General features: G+C 36.5%; 1 protein-coding gene across 6 annotated transcripts in view; it reads right to left on the reverse strand.

Moving 5' to 3' along the window:
* SLC4A4 (solute carrier family 4 member 4) overlaps nucleotides 1–16,249 on the reverse strand; it is a 348,226-nt gene that overhangs the window by 54,716 nt on the left and 277,261 nt on the right. For all 6 annotated transcript variants that reach the window (XM_043572514.1, XM_043572513.1, XM_043572509.1 and 3 more), the window contains one exon: nucleotides 13,951–14,021. In XM_043572514.1, coding sequence (XP_043428449.1) covers nucleotides 13,951–14,021 — 71 coding nt within the window. The remainder of the gene's footprint in view (nucleotides 1–13,950; nucleotides 14,022–16,249) is intronic.

Here is a 16,249-nt window from a genome sequence, read left to right on the forward strand (position 1 = left end):
AGGTTAACTTCATAAAACTTCAGGCAAGATTCAGATCACAAACAAACTAGACATTAAGACAAAGCATTACTCATCTATCAGTGGTGTATATATGTAAATACGCAAAGTAGAATTTTAAATAATTATCTGATAATTTAATCATCACAGATACAATTTCTATTATTTTTTACTCCAATATATCTCATTTTGTTATCTATGAAACATACACATTTCAGTAGAAATGATATGTTTTACTTCAGAAGTACACTCTGCTTTGCCTATGTAAAGGGAACATAAAAAAAGAAAACTACAGATTTTAGTTACTACTTTCTATAATCCAATAGTTTTCAAATTTTATTATCAGTGAAATATCTTTTCATGTGGAACCCCAATATTTAAAACTGTGATAAAACTGAGATATTCAGCCCTATGTATTTAGGAGGGATTGGGCGGCACTTTCTCACTACTCCTGGCCCACCTAAAGGCAGACCCTGAGTCCCCTCTCTTGGGAATTCTAGCTTAGTCTGAGCGGAATGTTACTTTAAAAACAATGCTGTCTCATTAAAAGTCACCTATCTATATCTATCATTTATAATTATAATTTATCTGAAATTGCCATGAGTAGTTTAATCCAGGGCTGAACAAACTATATCCCATAGGCCAAACTCAGCCTGACTCCTGTTTTTATAAATAAAGTTTTACTTAAACATAGTAATGCTCATTTCTTTACATAATGTTCATTACTATATTTGTGCTACAACTGCAATGCTGAGTAATTTCAACAAAGACCAGATATCTGACCCATAAATCCTAAAAAGTATATTATCTGATCCTTAACAGAAAAAGTATCTGCCCTGGTTTAATTTCTTGCCTAAGACTCCTATATTACTTTCTACTATCCTTATAAATAAATCTTTCATGTTTCATCATATTAGTACATTACACATTTTTATTTGATTTGTATTTTTTTATATTTGTATTATTATTTCATGGGTAGTGTTATTGATGCTGGTTGATTCACTGTAAAATTTTTTTAAGACCCCACCCAAAAATTTCTAGAACCAATACATGAATTCAACAAAGTTGCAGGATATACAATCAATGTGCAGAAATCAGTTGCATTTATATACACTAATAATGAAGGAGCAGAAAAAGAAATCAAGGAATGGATCCCATTTGCAATTGCACCAAAAACAATAAGATACCTAAGAATAAACACAACTAAACAGGTAAAATATCTATACTCTGAAAACTATAGAACACTTATGAAAGAAATTGTAGAGGACACAAAGAAATGGAAAAGCATTCCATGCTCATGGATTGGAAGAACAAACATTGTTAAACTGTCTATACTATCCAAAGCAATCTGCACATTTAATGCAATCCCTATCAAAATACCACCAACATTGTTTACAGAGTTATAACAAACAATCCTAAAATTTGTATGGAACCAACAAAAGATGCCAAATAGCCAAAGCAATACTGAAAAAGAAATGCAAAACTGGAGACATCCCGATTCCAGACTTCAAGCTAATTACAAAGCTGCAATCATCAAGACAGTATGACTCTGGCACAAAAACAGACAAATAGATCGATGGAACAGAACAGAAAACCTAGAAATGGACCCCCAACTATATGGTCAACTAATCTTCAACAAAGCAGGAAAGAATATCCAATGGAAAAAGGCAGTCTCTTCAACAAATGGTGCTAGGAAAACTGGATGGTGACATGCAGAAGGATGAAACTGGACCACTTTCTTAGACCATCCACAAAAATAAATTCAAAATGGATAAAAGACCTAAATGTGAGATAGGAAACCAACAAAATCCCAGAGGAGAACAAAGGCAGCAACTTCTTTCACCTTGGCCAGAACAACTTCTTACTAGATATGTCACCAAAGGCAAGGGAAACAAAAGCAAACACAAAGTATGGGATTTCATCAAGATAAAAAGCTTCTGTATAGTGAAGGAAACAACAAAACTAAAAGGCAGCCTACATAATGGGAGATGATTATTTGCAAATCACATATCTGATAAAGGATTAGTATCCAAAACTATAAAGAACTCATCAAACTCAACACCCCAAAACCAAACAACCCAGTTAAGAAATGAGCAGAAGACATGAATAGTCAGTCAGAGAAAGACAGATATCACATAATTTCACTCATATGTGGAATTTAAGAAACTTAACGGATGATCATAGAGGAAGGGAAGAAAAAATAAGATAAAAACAGAGAGGGAGGCAAACCATAAGAGACTCTTAAATACAGAAGACAAACTGAGGGTTGATGGGGGCAGGGGGTGTTGAAAATGGGTGATGGACATTAAGGAGGGCAGTTATTTGGATGAGTGCTGGGTGTTATATGTAGGCGATGAACCACTGGATTCACTCCTGAAGCCAAGAGTACACTGTATGTTAACTAACTTGAGAGTTAAAAAAATAAAATAAAATAAAATAAGAAGACCTGAATAGACACTTTTCCAAAGACATCCAGATGGCTAACAGACACATGAAAAGATGCTCAACATCACTCATCATCAGGGAAATACAAATCAAAACTATGATGAGTTACCACCACACACCTGTCAGAATGGTTAAAATTAACAACACAAGAAACAACAGGTGTTGGCAAGGATGCAGAGAAAGGGGAACTCTCTTGCACTGTTGGTGGGAATGCAAACTGGTGAAGCCACTCTGGAGAACTAAAAATAGAACTATCCTATGATCCAGGAATTGCACTATTAGATATTTACCCAAAGGATACAAAAATACAGATTTGAAGGGGTACATGCACCCCAGTGTTTATAGCAACATTACCCAAAACAGTCAAAATATGGAGACAGCCCATTCATCGACTGATAAATGGATGAGTAAGATATGGAACATATATACGATAGAATATTACTCAGCCATCAAAAAGAATAAAATCTTGCCATTTACAATAACACGGATGGAGCTACAGTGTATTACGCTAACCAATAAGTCAGTTAGAGAAAGTTATGCTATGTTATAGTTATGCTAACAAATAAGTCAGTTAGAGAAAGACAAATACCATATGATTTCACTCACATATGGAATTTAAGAAACAAAACAGATGAACATATGGGAAGAAGGGGAGAGAAGAGAGGGAAACAAACCACAAGAGACTCTTAATGACAGAATACAAACTATGGGTTCATGGAGGGAGGTGAGTGGGAGATGGGCTAGATGGGTGATGGTTACTAAGGAGGGTACTTGCTTTGAAGAGCATTGGGTGTTGTATATTAGTGATTCATCACTGAGTTCTACTCCTGAAGCCAATATTGCACTGTATGTTAGCTAAAATTTAAATTTAAAAAAATGGCAAAAAACTCCAGCTTTGGTTTTGATCATTTGTAATTTTCAAACTGTGGTAAGTCATAGAAAAAGCAAAAACAGGTAAATGATTCTTCTCCAGGTTCATGCAACTCCCGAAGAATTAATTTGAAGGAAATACTGAACATACATCAAAGCAAGAGACTGAGAAAATACCCTCATGGGCTTCAATCTCAGCTCTACCACGATTTAATTGGAAAACAGAAAAAAAAAGTAACTTCACTTTCCTGTGTAACTGCCGACAGGATAGCTGAAAAAGAGTACCATAAAGGTCACGGTGATCATAGCTTCAGAAAATGCTCTAACATAAATAGTACTCTTCACATGCAAACCACTCTGATTACTGCTTAGAAAGTAATGGTAAAAAACATACAACCAAAATAGGAGCCAAAATAACACTGGCTCCTAAAAGAGGGCAAATACTGTGTTGAACACATCCAGCACAGATGTTAAGTGACCCGAAGAAGAAAGAAATCCTTGAGTCCCCTGAAATATCATGTAAAACATTGTTTGCATGTATATTTATCTGGGAAAAGCAACCACAGATTTCATTAGAACCTCAGAGGAAGCAGTGAAGCAAAGACGCTTCAGACGTTACTGCTCTGGTGCTTTTATAAGTGAGGTTATTCCATCATCATAGTACGCCATGCTCTATGTATGTCAGCTGCACTCCAATTTTCATCTATTCTAAGAGCAAATTCATGACTGCAAGGCTAACGATGATTTGTTAACTCATCAGCAAATGTTCCCCAATTCAGAGAGATTCGTTGTTTTGTAACTACTTCTTAGTAAACTATATCCCTGTTTGAATCCTCATGGGCGTTTTAAATTTAACACAGTCAGGGCGCTTGGGTGGCTCAGTCGGTTAAGCATCTGACTTCGGCTCAGGATCTCATGGTTCATGGGTTTGAGCCGGTGTCAGGCTCTGTGCTGATAGCTCAAAGTCTGGAGCCCACTTAGGATTCTGTCTCTCTCTCTCTCTTTCTCTCTCTCTGCTCCTCCCCTGCTTGCATTCTGTCTCTGTCTCTCAAATATGAATAAATGTTAAAAAATAATAATAATAAAATGAAATGAAATAAAATAAAATAAATTTAACATGTTCAAAACTAACTCCTCATCCTTCCTTAAATCTTGCTTCCCCTAGGATCTTGCCTATCTCTGTTAATAGCAAATTCATCCTTCTAGATTCTAAAAACAGAGAACCCTGAAGTCATTGTTAATTCCTCTCTTTCTCACAGGTCACATTACGGCAAAATGATCTCAAAATATGTCCAAAATTAGGGGGGGGGGGTCTGGCTGGCTCAGTCAGTAGAGCATGTGACTCTTCATCTCAGGGTTGTAGGTTCAAGCCCCATGTTGGGGTAGACATTACTTAAAAATAAATATTGAATACTGGAGGGAGTGTTCAAAGGAGAGAACTCAGTTGAGAAATAAGGGAGAACAGAAAAACTGAAATGACAATTTCAGAATACTTTTGAAAAAAAAACAGTAACAAAAGGATAGGCTAGAGCATGTGAGCACTATAAAATCAAGGCATGTTCTTCAGGGCTGATGAGGACTTCTGAGGTGTTTGTGGTAGATGAGAAAGAACCAGGCTATGGGGGTAGAAGGAAGAAGGGCATGCTGGAAAAAAAATCAAGAATGGAGAAAGGAAGGTGAAAGATTAAGTAAGAGAGAGACTGATTAGGGTTTCGGCAACTCTTTGTACCAGGATGGGTAAAGGCTAGATATAACAGCAGTATAGAGCCCGGACACCAAATGGACTGTGTATCACTAAAAACTAAGAAAGAACAGACCAAGACAGAGGCAGGGTTCAATTTACAATACACCAGGCTTCCAAAGAAATTTTAGCTAACCTAAATCATTCATCAGGATCCAACTATCTGACATATTCAAGGAAGATATCTACTAACTTATCTACCCTTTTTATCTGGGGAACAAAATTAAAGTAAAATAAACTTTCAATTTAAAGTTGCCAGATAAACTATAGGATGCCCAGTTATACAGATAAACAATGAAAAATATTTTTAGTTAAGTATGACCCGTGCAATATGTGGGACATATTTATACTAAAAAAATTGTTTGGTATTTACCTGAAATTCAAATGTAACTGGGACCCTCTGTCTTTTGTTTTGTTTGCTAACTCTGGTGATGCTGTTTCAATTAGCTACAGGCTGTTTTGAACAATAGCAGCATGTGGAAAATAGAAAAATGTGGCCAAAAGAAAACAAAATGCATTGGGTCCTGGTTACATAAAGGAACTAAGATAGTGTTAAGAGAGCAGCAATAAAGAAAAATAAAACAGGGGTGCCTGGGTGGCGCAGTCGGTTAACCGTCCGACTTCAGCCAGGTCACGATCTTGCGGTCCGTGAGTTCGAGCCCCGCGTCGGGCTCTGGGCTAATGGCTCAGAGCCTGGAGCCTGTTTCCGATTCTGTGTCTCCCTCTCTCTCTGCCCCTCACCTGTTCATGCTCTGTCTCTCTCTGTCCCAAAAATAAATAAACGTTGAAAAAAAATTTTTTTAATAAAAAAATAAAAAATAAATAAAACAAAAACAATTTTTAAAAGGTTCCTGGGAGAAACAATATGTTTGCTAAAATATTAATTATGCAAGGCAGTACAAGAAAGTGTCTAAATGAACAGTATAGAGATTAGTAAGTAGATCAGAAAAAGAGCTAATCAGTTTCATTGATCACAGAGAAAACAAAATTCAAACTAAGTCCTGAAAGAAAGACTGGTCCTTGTAGAACTCTCATACTCCAAAGGGTAAAGAGAACAGTAAGAGTGGCAGAAGGACAAAACTAAAAAAGAATGGCAAAGAAAGTAACAAAAGCCAAGGGAATGAAAGCGACAAGCTTTATATGTGTATTTCTCTCTGCATTGGCAGAAACAAAGTGGTAAAGCATTAGACAAGGAGATACCATGAGTAAAGATGCTGATTTGGGGACATACAATGCTTCATTCACTTATCTAGCAAGTTCTTTATTCAAAATTTATTGAATGCCTACCATGTGGAGAAACCAACAGTGAGTAGACCAGGTGAGCCAAAGAAGGCTGATTGTGTAAATAGGTAGAAATAAATATATAAACATATAAGAGAAATGGGACCGGGGCGCCTGGGTGGCGCAGTCGGTTAAGCCAGGTCACAATCTCGCGGTCCACGAGTTCGAGCCCCGCGTCGGGCTCTGGGCTGATGGCTCAGAGCCTGGAGCCTGTTTCCGATTCTGTGTCTCCCTCTCTCTCTGCCCCTCACCTGTTCATGCTCTGTCTCTCTCTGTCCCAAAAATAAATAAACGTTGAAAAAAAATTTTTTTAATAAAAAAATAAAAAATAAATAAAACAAAAACAATTTTTAAAAGGTTCCTGGGAGAAACAATATGTTTGCTAAAATATTAATTATGCAAGGCAGTACAAGAAAGTGTCTAAATGAACAGTATAGAGATTAGTAAGTAGATCAGAAAAAGAGCTAATCAGTTTCATTGATCACAGAGAAAACAAAATTCAAACTAAGTCCTGAAAGAAAGACTGGTCCTTGTAGAACTCTCATACTCCAAAGGGTAAAGAGAACAGTAAGAGTGGCAGAAGGACAAAACTAAAAAAGAATGGCAAAGAAAGTAACAAAAGCCAAGGGAATGAAAGCGACAAGCTTTATATGTGTATTTCTCTCTGCATTGGCAGAAACAAAGTGGTAAAGCATTAGACAAGGAGATACCATGAGTAAAGATGCTGATTTGGGGACATACAATGCTTCATTCACTTATCTAGCAAGTTCTTTATTCAAAATTTATTGAATGCCTACCATGTGGAGAAACCAACAGTGAGTAGACCAGGTGAGCCAAAGAAGGCTGATTGTGTAAATAGGTAGAAATAAATATATAAACATATAAGAGAAATGGGACCGGGGCGCCTGGGTGGCGCAGTCGGTTAAGCCAGGTCACAATCTCGCGGTCCACGAGTTCGAGCCCCGCGTCGGGCTCTGGGCTGATGGCTCAGAGCCTGGAGCCTGTTTCCGATTCTGTGTCTCCCTCTCTCTGTGCCCCTCACCCGTTCACGCTCTGTCTCTCTCTGTCCCAAAAATAAATAAACGTTGAAAAAAAAATTAAAAAAAAAAAAAAAAGAGAGAGAGAAATGGGACCAAGTGACCAAGTTGCTGACGATCTTAACTGAGGTCAATCTTGTGAAAAGGGATATCAATCTATTTTTCTGAATTTCATTTTCCAGAGAATTACCCTGTTTACACTGAACGGATTTGTTTGTAAATCTTAAATGTATAAGGTATACCAAAGGATGAATTTTAAAATTTAAAATGTTATAGGATCCTCCCCAAAGACAAAATGGGGAGATATATATGTGAGAGAGGATGAGCAAAATGTTGACAATCATTGAAGCTAGGTGATGTGCATATGGAAGTTCATTGTACAGTATTCTCTGTAGTTCACTGCATGTTTTAGATTTTCTATATTTTTAAAAGTAGGAACAGGGGCACCTGGGTAGCTCAGTTGGTTAAGCATCCAACTTCAGCTCAGATCATGATCTCACAGTTCACAGGTTCAAGCCCTGTGTCAGGCTCCGCACTAACAGCTCGGAGCCTGGAGCCTGCTTCAGATTGTGTGTCTCCCTTTCTCTCTGCCCCTCTCCTGCTTGTGCAGGCTCTCTTTCTCTCTCTCTCTGTCTCTCCAACCAAAACAAACAAACAAACAAACATTTTTAAAAAATAAATAGAAGTAGGAACATGTGATATTCAAGGGGACTTAAGGACAGAATGGTTTTTGCACTTGACTTTCTCAGTGAGAGAAAATCACAAAGATGCTACGCATAAGAAGATTAATATGACATTCTATTTCCCATGAAAATGAATGTTAACTCCTAAAATCACCCTGAAGGTACATCAAATGAAAGCACTTTTGCTTCCATGTCTGACTGCCAAGCAGAATTTATGAGACAATAATAGTTCTCAGTTTCTTGATTAACAGCATCTCCATTAGACATGATATGCTTCACTGGGTTACACAATAAGCAAAAAAATAAAATAAAATAATAAAATAAATAAAATGGAAGATTTTTGTATTGCTCTCTTTAGTATCAACTAGTAAAGTATGCATGCACCTTTTGAAATAAATATAAATGAAGGTAATGCTACAGAAAGAAGTCTCAAGGTTAAGTAGTTAATGTACACATTTAGGGGTTTTTCCCTGCAGTGGGTAGGCAAATTTATAGTAATTTTCAACTTACTTTATGAACTACAGGATACATTTGAGCTGCGTTGTCTAGAGTTGTATGTGCTATTGTGAAATATCAAAACTAATTGGTTTTCTACTTGTGATTAATATATAGAAGGTAGACTGAAACTGGACCACTTTCTTACATCGTATACAAAAATAAATTCAAAATGGATTGAAGACCTAAATGTGAGACTGGAAACCATCAAAATCTTAGAGGAGAACACAGGCAATAAGTAACCCCTTTGACATCAACCATAGAAACTTCTTTCTAGATAGGTCTCCTGAGGCAAGGGAAACAAAAGCAAAACAACACTATTGGGACTTTATCAAAATAAAAGGCTTCTGCACAGCAAAGGGAAAAATCAGCAAAAGTAAAAAGCAGCCTATGAAATGGGAGAAGATATTTGCAAACGATATATCTGATAAAGGGTATCCAAAATCTATAAAGACATTATCAAAATTAATACCCAAAAAACAAATAATCCAGTTAAAAAATGGGCAGAAGACATTATAGACACTTTGCCAAAGAAGATATACAGATGGCCAATAGACCCATGAAAAGATACCCAACATCACTCATCATCAGGGAAATGCAAATTAAAACCAATGAGATATCACCTCATACCTGTCAGAATGACTAAAATGAACAGATGAAACAATAAATGTTGGTGAGGGTGTGGAGAAAGGGGAACCTCTTGAACTGTTGGTGGCAATGCAAACTGGTGCAGCCACTCTGGAAAATAGTATGGAGGCTCCTCAGAAAGTTAAAAATAAAACTACTCTACGATTCAGCAACTGCACTGTTAGGAATTTACCCAAAGAATACAAAAATACTAATTCAAAGAGATACATGCACCCTGATATTTATAGAAGCATTATCGACAATAACCAAATTATGGAAACAACCGAAGTGTCCATCGACTGATGAATGGATAAAGAAGTGGTGTATGTATATACAATGGAGTATACTCAGACATAAAAAAGAACAAAATCTTGCTATTTGGGACAATGGAGGGAGATAGAGCATTATGTTAAGCAAAATAAGTCAGTCAGAGAAAGAGAAATACCATATGATTTCACTCAATATGTGGAATTTAAGAAACAAAACAAACAAGCAAAAGAGGAAAAAAGAGGGAGAGGTAAACCAAGAAACAGACTCTTAGCTATAGAGAACAAGCTGATGGCCACCAGAGGGGAGGTGGGTGGGGGGATGGGTTAAATAGGTGATGGGGATTAAGGAATGCACCTGTCATGATAAGCACAGGGTGATGCATGGAAGTGCTGAATCACTATATTGTACACCTGAAACTAATATTACACTGCATGTTAACTCACTAAAATTTAAATAAAAACTTAAAAAAAAAAGAAAGAGTCACTTCCAACCTATCCAACCAAGCTGGATAAGATAAAAAAAAAAAAAATCATAGTTTTAAAAACCTGTCAGAGAGATGAGGATATATACAAACTTGAATAAATTCTAAGAAGTTACAAGATCTTCCTGGAAGAGAGAAAAAAAATCCATGGCTGCATATGCCTGCCAGAGTGGCCTGTGGAAGATAAATCTACCGTAGATGGAGGTATGGAGAAATAAGCCAAATCTTTAGTGAGTTTTAAATGGCTACATGTAGACTGGGGTGACAGACCAGAATTCCAAGGAGCCCTTGGTGTTAGACTGAGCCTGCATCCATCCACCAAACTTTCTCATTGTCTTTGCCAAGGTGCACAGGTTGTACAAAAAGGTAGGACGTTAGGAGAGCTGAGAGAAATCCCTTAGACAGAGTTCCTACCAAATGCAAGAAATCCACTTCCTAAAGATGGGAAGCAGGACAGAAGAGTGGAGAAAAAGCCCTCTGAGGCATTCAGGTACTCCTGAAAGGGCTAAGGTTTCTTCCCTCTGAAGGCTGGGGCAGAGCAGTTGGGCAAAGAGAGGTCTCCCATGGCTCAGAAGCTTAGGCATAAAAAAGACACAGAGCAGTCCCCATGGGACTTTCTGGGATAATGGCAACGTTCTACATGCATCTTGTTTTGGGTGATGATTACATGAGTATATAAAGTATCAAAATTCATTGCACTGAACATGTGAGAACTTTATGTTTTAAAGTATACCTCAATTTGATAATCATTTTTAAAAAAGAATCTAATGTGAAAAACAAAAAGTAATCTATTCAGTCACCTCCCTGGAAAAGCCCTGATGTTCGACTATGGAATCTGGTCTCTCCCTCTGAGAGCGGATAAGTGGAAGCCAGCCGACTCTAAGGCTCATTGTGTTGATACAGTTGGAGAGGCTGTGGCTGGTCTCAGAGTTTTATAGGAACTTTTAACAGAATTTTGTCTGCAGGCTGAGGGGATATGCCCACCAATAAATCTACAGGAACACTGGTGAAGGTGAGAAGAATTAAAGACACAAGGATTCCAACAATGAATAGAAATGATGGAAAACCTGCCTTTTCATCTTGAGGGATGGTTATTCTAGAGCTTCAATCTGTCTAAACGCTCTAATGTCCCATTTTTCCTGCTCTTTCCCCCTGAAAACACTCCCATACTACTATGAAGAAAAAAAAGCTGTCTTCATGCTAATGAAGCGGAAGAGAAAATGCCTTCCCTCCTCTGACAGAGTATACTCTGAGCCTTGTGACAGGGAGCCTTGCTGGTGCCCCAGGGTGGCATGTCACTTTTACAGCACTTGCTTTCATAATATAATTATGGCTGGATAAAAGAAGGAAATTAAATCCTTGACGACTGGATGTCCCAGGAAAGATTGAGCAGAGTTAGCATGGCCAAACACAGAGAGGGCCCAGTCCCCTGTCAGAGCAGTGGCATCCAACTTCTTTTCTCCACCAACCTGAATTACGGCAGCAACATGGCCTAGTGGAATGATTGTAATACCTAAATAGAATAATAACAAAATCTAACTTGAATGGAGAGATGAGTATGTAGCAGCCACTAAGCTAAGTCCTGCCTATTTACTCCCTTGGCTTTTATAGCATCTTTGAGATAAAGTACTATGATCATCACCATTTTACAAATGGGAAAATGAGAAGTTACCACAACCTATTCAATAGTGGAGCCCTGAATTTGAAAAGGGGCAGCATGACAGGAGAACTCACCACCTGTAAGTCCTTCTACATGAGACACTATTCCGATTCCTCAAGTAATGGGAATAGGCAGATTCTGGAATTTGAAAGCCCAGAGTTCAAATCCTGATTTTATGTATACTGACGATAGGCACAGTTAACCTTTCTAAGGTTCTGTTTCATCCATAAAATACAGGTAACATAAGTGACTTAAAAGTTATTGTGAGGATTCTAGACAGGTCATATGAAGAGCCTGGCCCCTAGTAGGTGCTCAACAAGTGGTAGTTATTGCTGGTGATAATAAATCATATTACCTCTTTAATATTCATTTCTGATCTCATATAAATACAAATTGCGTGTATGTGTTTATGTGTGCGTGTATCTATGCAAAGTACACCTAAAAGCACTGATATGGATAGAAAAGGAAAAATGAAGGACAGAATAAAAGTTGTCCTTCATGATTATATACATACACACATATACACACATTTTTTCCTAATTTCTTCTCTATAGAAGAACATAGCAACCTAACATTTTAATTAAGGTGTGCAACTAAGGGGACTATTGCCCTGGAGCATACAGCATTCGTAAGAACTGAAAGGGTAAACATTTCTACTTGTAAACACTGAAGTATCGTGGCATACTAGAAATATCACAGGTCTTAAAACCACTCAGATTTCAGTTGAAATCTGTATTTTAATAATTTATGGCTATGTGACCTAGACCATGAAAGGTGATTTACCTTCTAAAGCTGCAGTTTCTCTCATCTATAAAATGAACATAATTACACATGGTAGTTTGTGTTAATGGTTATAATACGTATAAGACACCTGGTCTCTCTACTAGATGCCCTATAAATGGTAGCTCAATTGTAATCACTATTGTGCCTTTATATCCTCTATCATAGTCATACCAGAAGTCAACAACAACTTCCATTTGTTTTCCATAAATCTTATAGTGACATCTTATTATAATTACATATCAATTACTAGAGCCACTCCAGAATTTTGCCCAAAGACAGGGCTTAAAAATTCATTAATTCTAAAGCTTTCCTTGATTAGTTACAAAAAGAATTAAGTTGGAAATAATCTCTTTTTAAGTCAGTGGAAGTGTTTCATTAATTTTTATTGCAAATTAACTTATGGTTTTAATTAATTATATATATTTTAAATTTTTAATTAGACTTTAATTAAAATTATTTAAAGTCTAGAAGGAACTGGTTTTCTCTGTATTTTAATCAAATTATTTTAGGCAATAGGATGGCTGGCTCAAAGACTGACAATTGATCTCTTTTCTGCATGTGGCTTTTAAAACATATATACATCTCTCTCTCTCTCCCTGCCCCCCCCCTCTCTCTCTCTCTCACACAGACACACACACACACACACACACAAACACACACACACATTTATAATCAAACCCAAATAAAGAGGCAAAGTTTGGAGGAAATCAGAGAGAGCTTTAACAGTAAGGAAAAAAGTCAAGAGAGCCACAGAATATGAAAACAAGAGAGAAACAGGGTCAAGTGAGAGTTGCCCAGGAAAGATACAAAACATCATCTTTGAAAGGGTGTTGTGGGCACTCATTACATAATATCTGCAGAACTGTTTTGGTCTCCTGAGAGATGGGCACTCTATCAATACAAGGTATTATGGTTTCTGTCTTTATAACTGAGAGATTGATATTCTTTGGTAAGATTCCATATCCAGCATAGAAGGAACACAATTAGAAGTCTGAAATAGCACTTTTCCCTTTTTCTTCAAAACAAAGTCTCCTTCCAGTGTGTGACCTTCCATGCAAAACAGCTCATTTTTAAAGCTTAGTTCTAGTCTTTTAAAGATCCTTGGTTACAAGCCATGGGAAAGGATATCATGTGACAGAGGCACAGTCCTTTCTAAGTGACAGGGGAAATGTCCTGCTACAATCACCCTTAGTGAGGAGAATACAACACCATTTGGTAGTCAGAAGAACTTTTAATCATACTAAAACACAGAGGATACCACGCTCTCTTTTTTGACTTCTCTCACTTTTCCTTGTGAAAATATTTCAAGGTGACAATGAATGGATATAGTAGTTAAATTCCTAAGAAGGTTTAAAAAGCATGCTGTAGGAGTAAATATTCACTACAGTGAGGAGAAGAGAAGAGAAGAGAAGGAAAAAAAGGCTGACTACAGCAAGGAAAGTGTTTTTTTCTGTCCCGCTATCACTGATTATTGAAGTTGTGTTCATGTTCAGGTTGCTAAAGGGTAGGAGACATCATGTTATGAATATTATAATTAGATTATACAATACACAAGTGGTTTGAAATATTAAGTCACTTACCATGTCAGTAGAAGAAACAGTTGGCCAATCCTCTGGAGCCGGTGTAGTGTTATTAGATATTGAGATATTAACTGTAAGAAAAAGACAATCTTTTACCATAAAAATGACCTAAATTCATAACTCAAAATCTAAAAAAGCTGGGCCAGACACGAAAAATGTCTTCAACACCACCATAAAGCACAATGAATTTTTCTTTATTATAATTGTATTCACCTTTCACCTAGATAAAATTAGCAAAGATTCAGACACATCTGTTGTACTTTAATCTGAAAAGAAACAATGGCAAACATTTAAGGAAATGGTATTACAATTTGTTTCAGGTTTCAAAAAAAAAAAAAAGAAAAAGAAAACCTCTCCATTATTAAAAAAGCATTCACTGTATTTTGTCTGGTGGAAAAATGGATGTTAGTAAGTGAGTAAGTTGATCACGGGCTTCATGTACAGTCAAATCTCACAAGTAGATTTTCACTGGTTAAGAATTAACTAATTTGGGATTTTTGAAAATCTGGACTGCATATGAGAGAGTATATCTTTGCAATATGTGGGAAAACAAAAAGTCTTTCAAACACATAATAAACTATATAAATATAATGGTAATAAATGTCTAATCTAATTTTAAAAAATTATTATCACAAAATTTGCCATGATTTGTAAATTTATTAAGAGGTTGCTTTTTGAGGAATGTGACTTATTTATTAAACCAACCCTCCTCCTGGAAATATTTCATTATTTTAAAATTTTTGAACCTAAAATTAAAACATATTATTTAAGGTGTTCTATAATTAAAACTTTTTATCAAATAAGCCTTTTTCCTATTACATGAGTTTTTGTTTTGTTTTTTTAAAGTTTACTTATTTATTTTGAGAGAAAGAGTGTGAGTGGGGGAGGGACAGAGAGAGAGAATCCCAAGCAGGGTCCCAGTAAGGAGCCTGACACAGGGCTTGAACTCAGGAACCATGAGATCACGACCTGAGCTGAAACCAAGCGTCTGATGCTTAACTGACTGAGCTATCCAGGAGCTCTGATTGTTTTGTTTTGGTTTTTGTTTAAAATGTTTGTTTATTTATTTTGAGAGAGAGTAGGGAGGGGCAGAGAGAAGAGAGAGAGAGAGAGAGAGACAATCTCAAACAGGCTCCGTGCCCAGTGCAGAGCGTGTTGCGGGGCTCAACCCTAAGAACTGCGAGATCATGGCCTGAGCCAAAATCAAGAGTCGGATACTTAACTGACTGAGCATCCAGGTGCCCCTGAAGTTTTATGTATTATAAAATAGATCGTTACTGAGAGAATATCCCTAATTTATGGAGATATTGTAAAATGACATTTAGGTTTTTGTCTTTGAGCATCACATTTAACATCCAAATTGCTATTATTTGGTCCCCTCTTGCCTGCTCCCTCCTGCCCCCAAGCCCCTAGACTATCCTTTTAGTTTGCCGTATTTTAGTTCCTACCAACATAAGCTCTTAACGAGAAACAAACAGATTTATTTGATTGTTGAAATTTAGAATATAAGATCCATAACAGAAAGGGCATGTCTTGTTCACTGCTTTTTCCCAGAATCTGCCCAGTCCAGCACTAACAGGAACTCAAAAATATTTATTTATTATTCAACCTTAAAAAAAAAAAAGGAAATCCTGCCATTTGCAAAAATATGGATGAAACTGGAAGACATTATGCTAAGTGAAATAAGCCAGCCAAAGACAAATACTGTATGGTGTCAGTTATAGGTAGAAGCTAAAAAAAATAAAAAATAAAAGGTAAATACAACTCATAGAAAGAGAGAGAGTAAAATGGTGGTTGCCAGGGGCTGGGGGCTGGAGGGGGTGGTGGATGGGGAAATAGAAAGAGGTCAGTAAAAGGATACAAACTTCTAGTTATAAGAAGAATAAGGTCTGAGGATCTAAATAAAATAAAATAATAAAATAAAGTATAATAATAAAATAAAATGAAGTAAAATAAAATAATAAAATAAAATAAAAATGAGAGGTGATGGATGTATTAATTAACTTTGGTGGGAATCCTTTCATAATGTATACATATATGAAATCATCATTTGTACACTTTAAATACATTATACTTTTGTCAACTATACCTCAATAAAATGAAAATATCTTTTAATGTCAATAAATGAGGCTAGAATAGGGAACATTTAATGACTCCAAATGAATGAGGGCAGATAAAGGCAAAAGAAATGAAATAATGAAAACAAATAAAAGGGAGAAAATATTTAGCTAGAGCCCTAGTCTTCGTCAATGTTGGAATCCATTCTGATCTTTGAAGGTTCTAGAATTGTTAAACTTTT

Source organism: Prionailurus bengalensis, chromosome B1 (genome assembly GCF_016509475.1).
Source record: "Prionailurus bengalensis isolate Pbe53 chromosome B1, Fcat_Pben_1.1_paternal_pri, whole genome shotgun sequence".
NCBI lineage: Eukaryota > Metazoa > Chordata > Mammalia > Carnivora > Felidae > Prionailurus > Prionailurus bengalensis.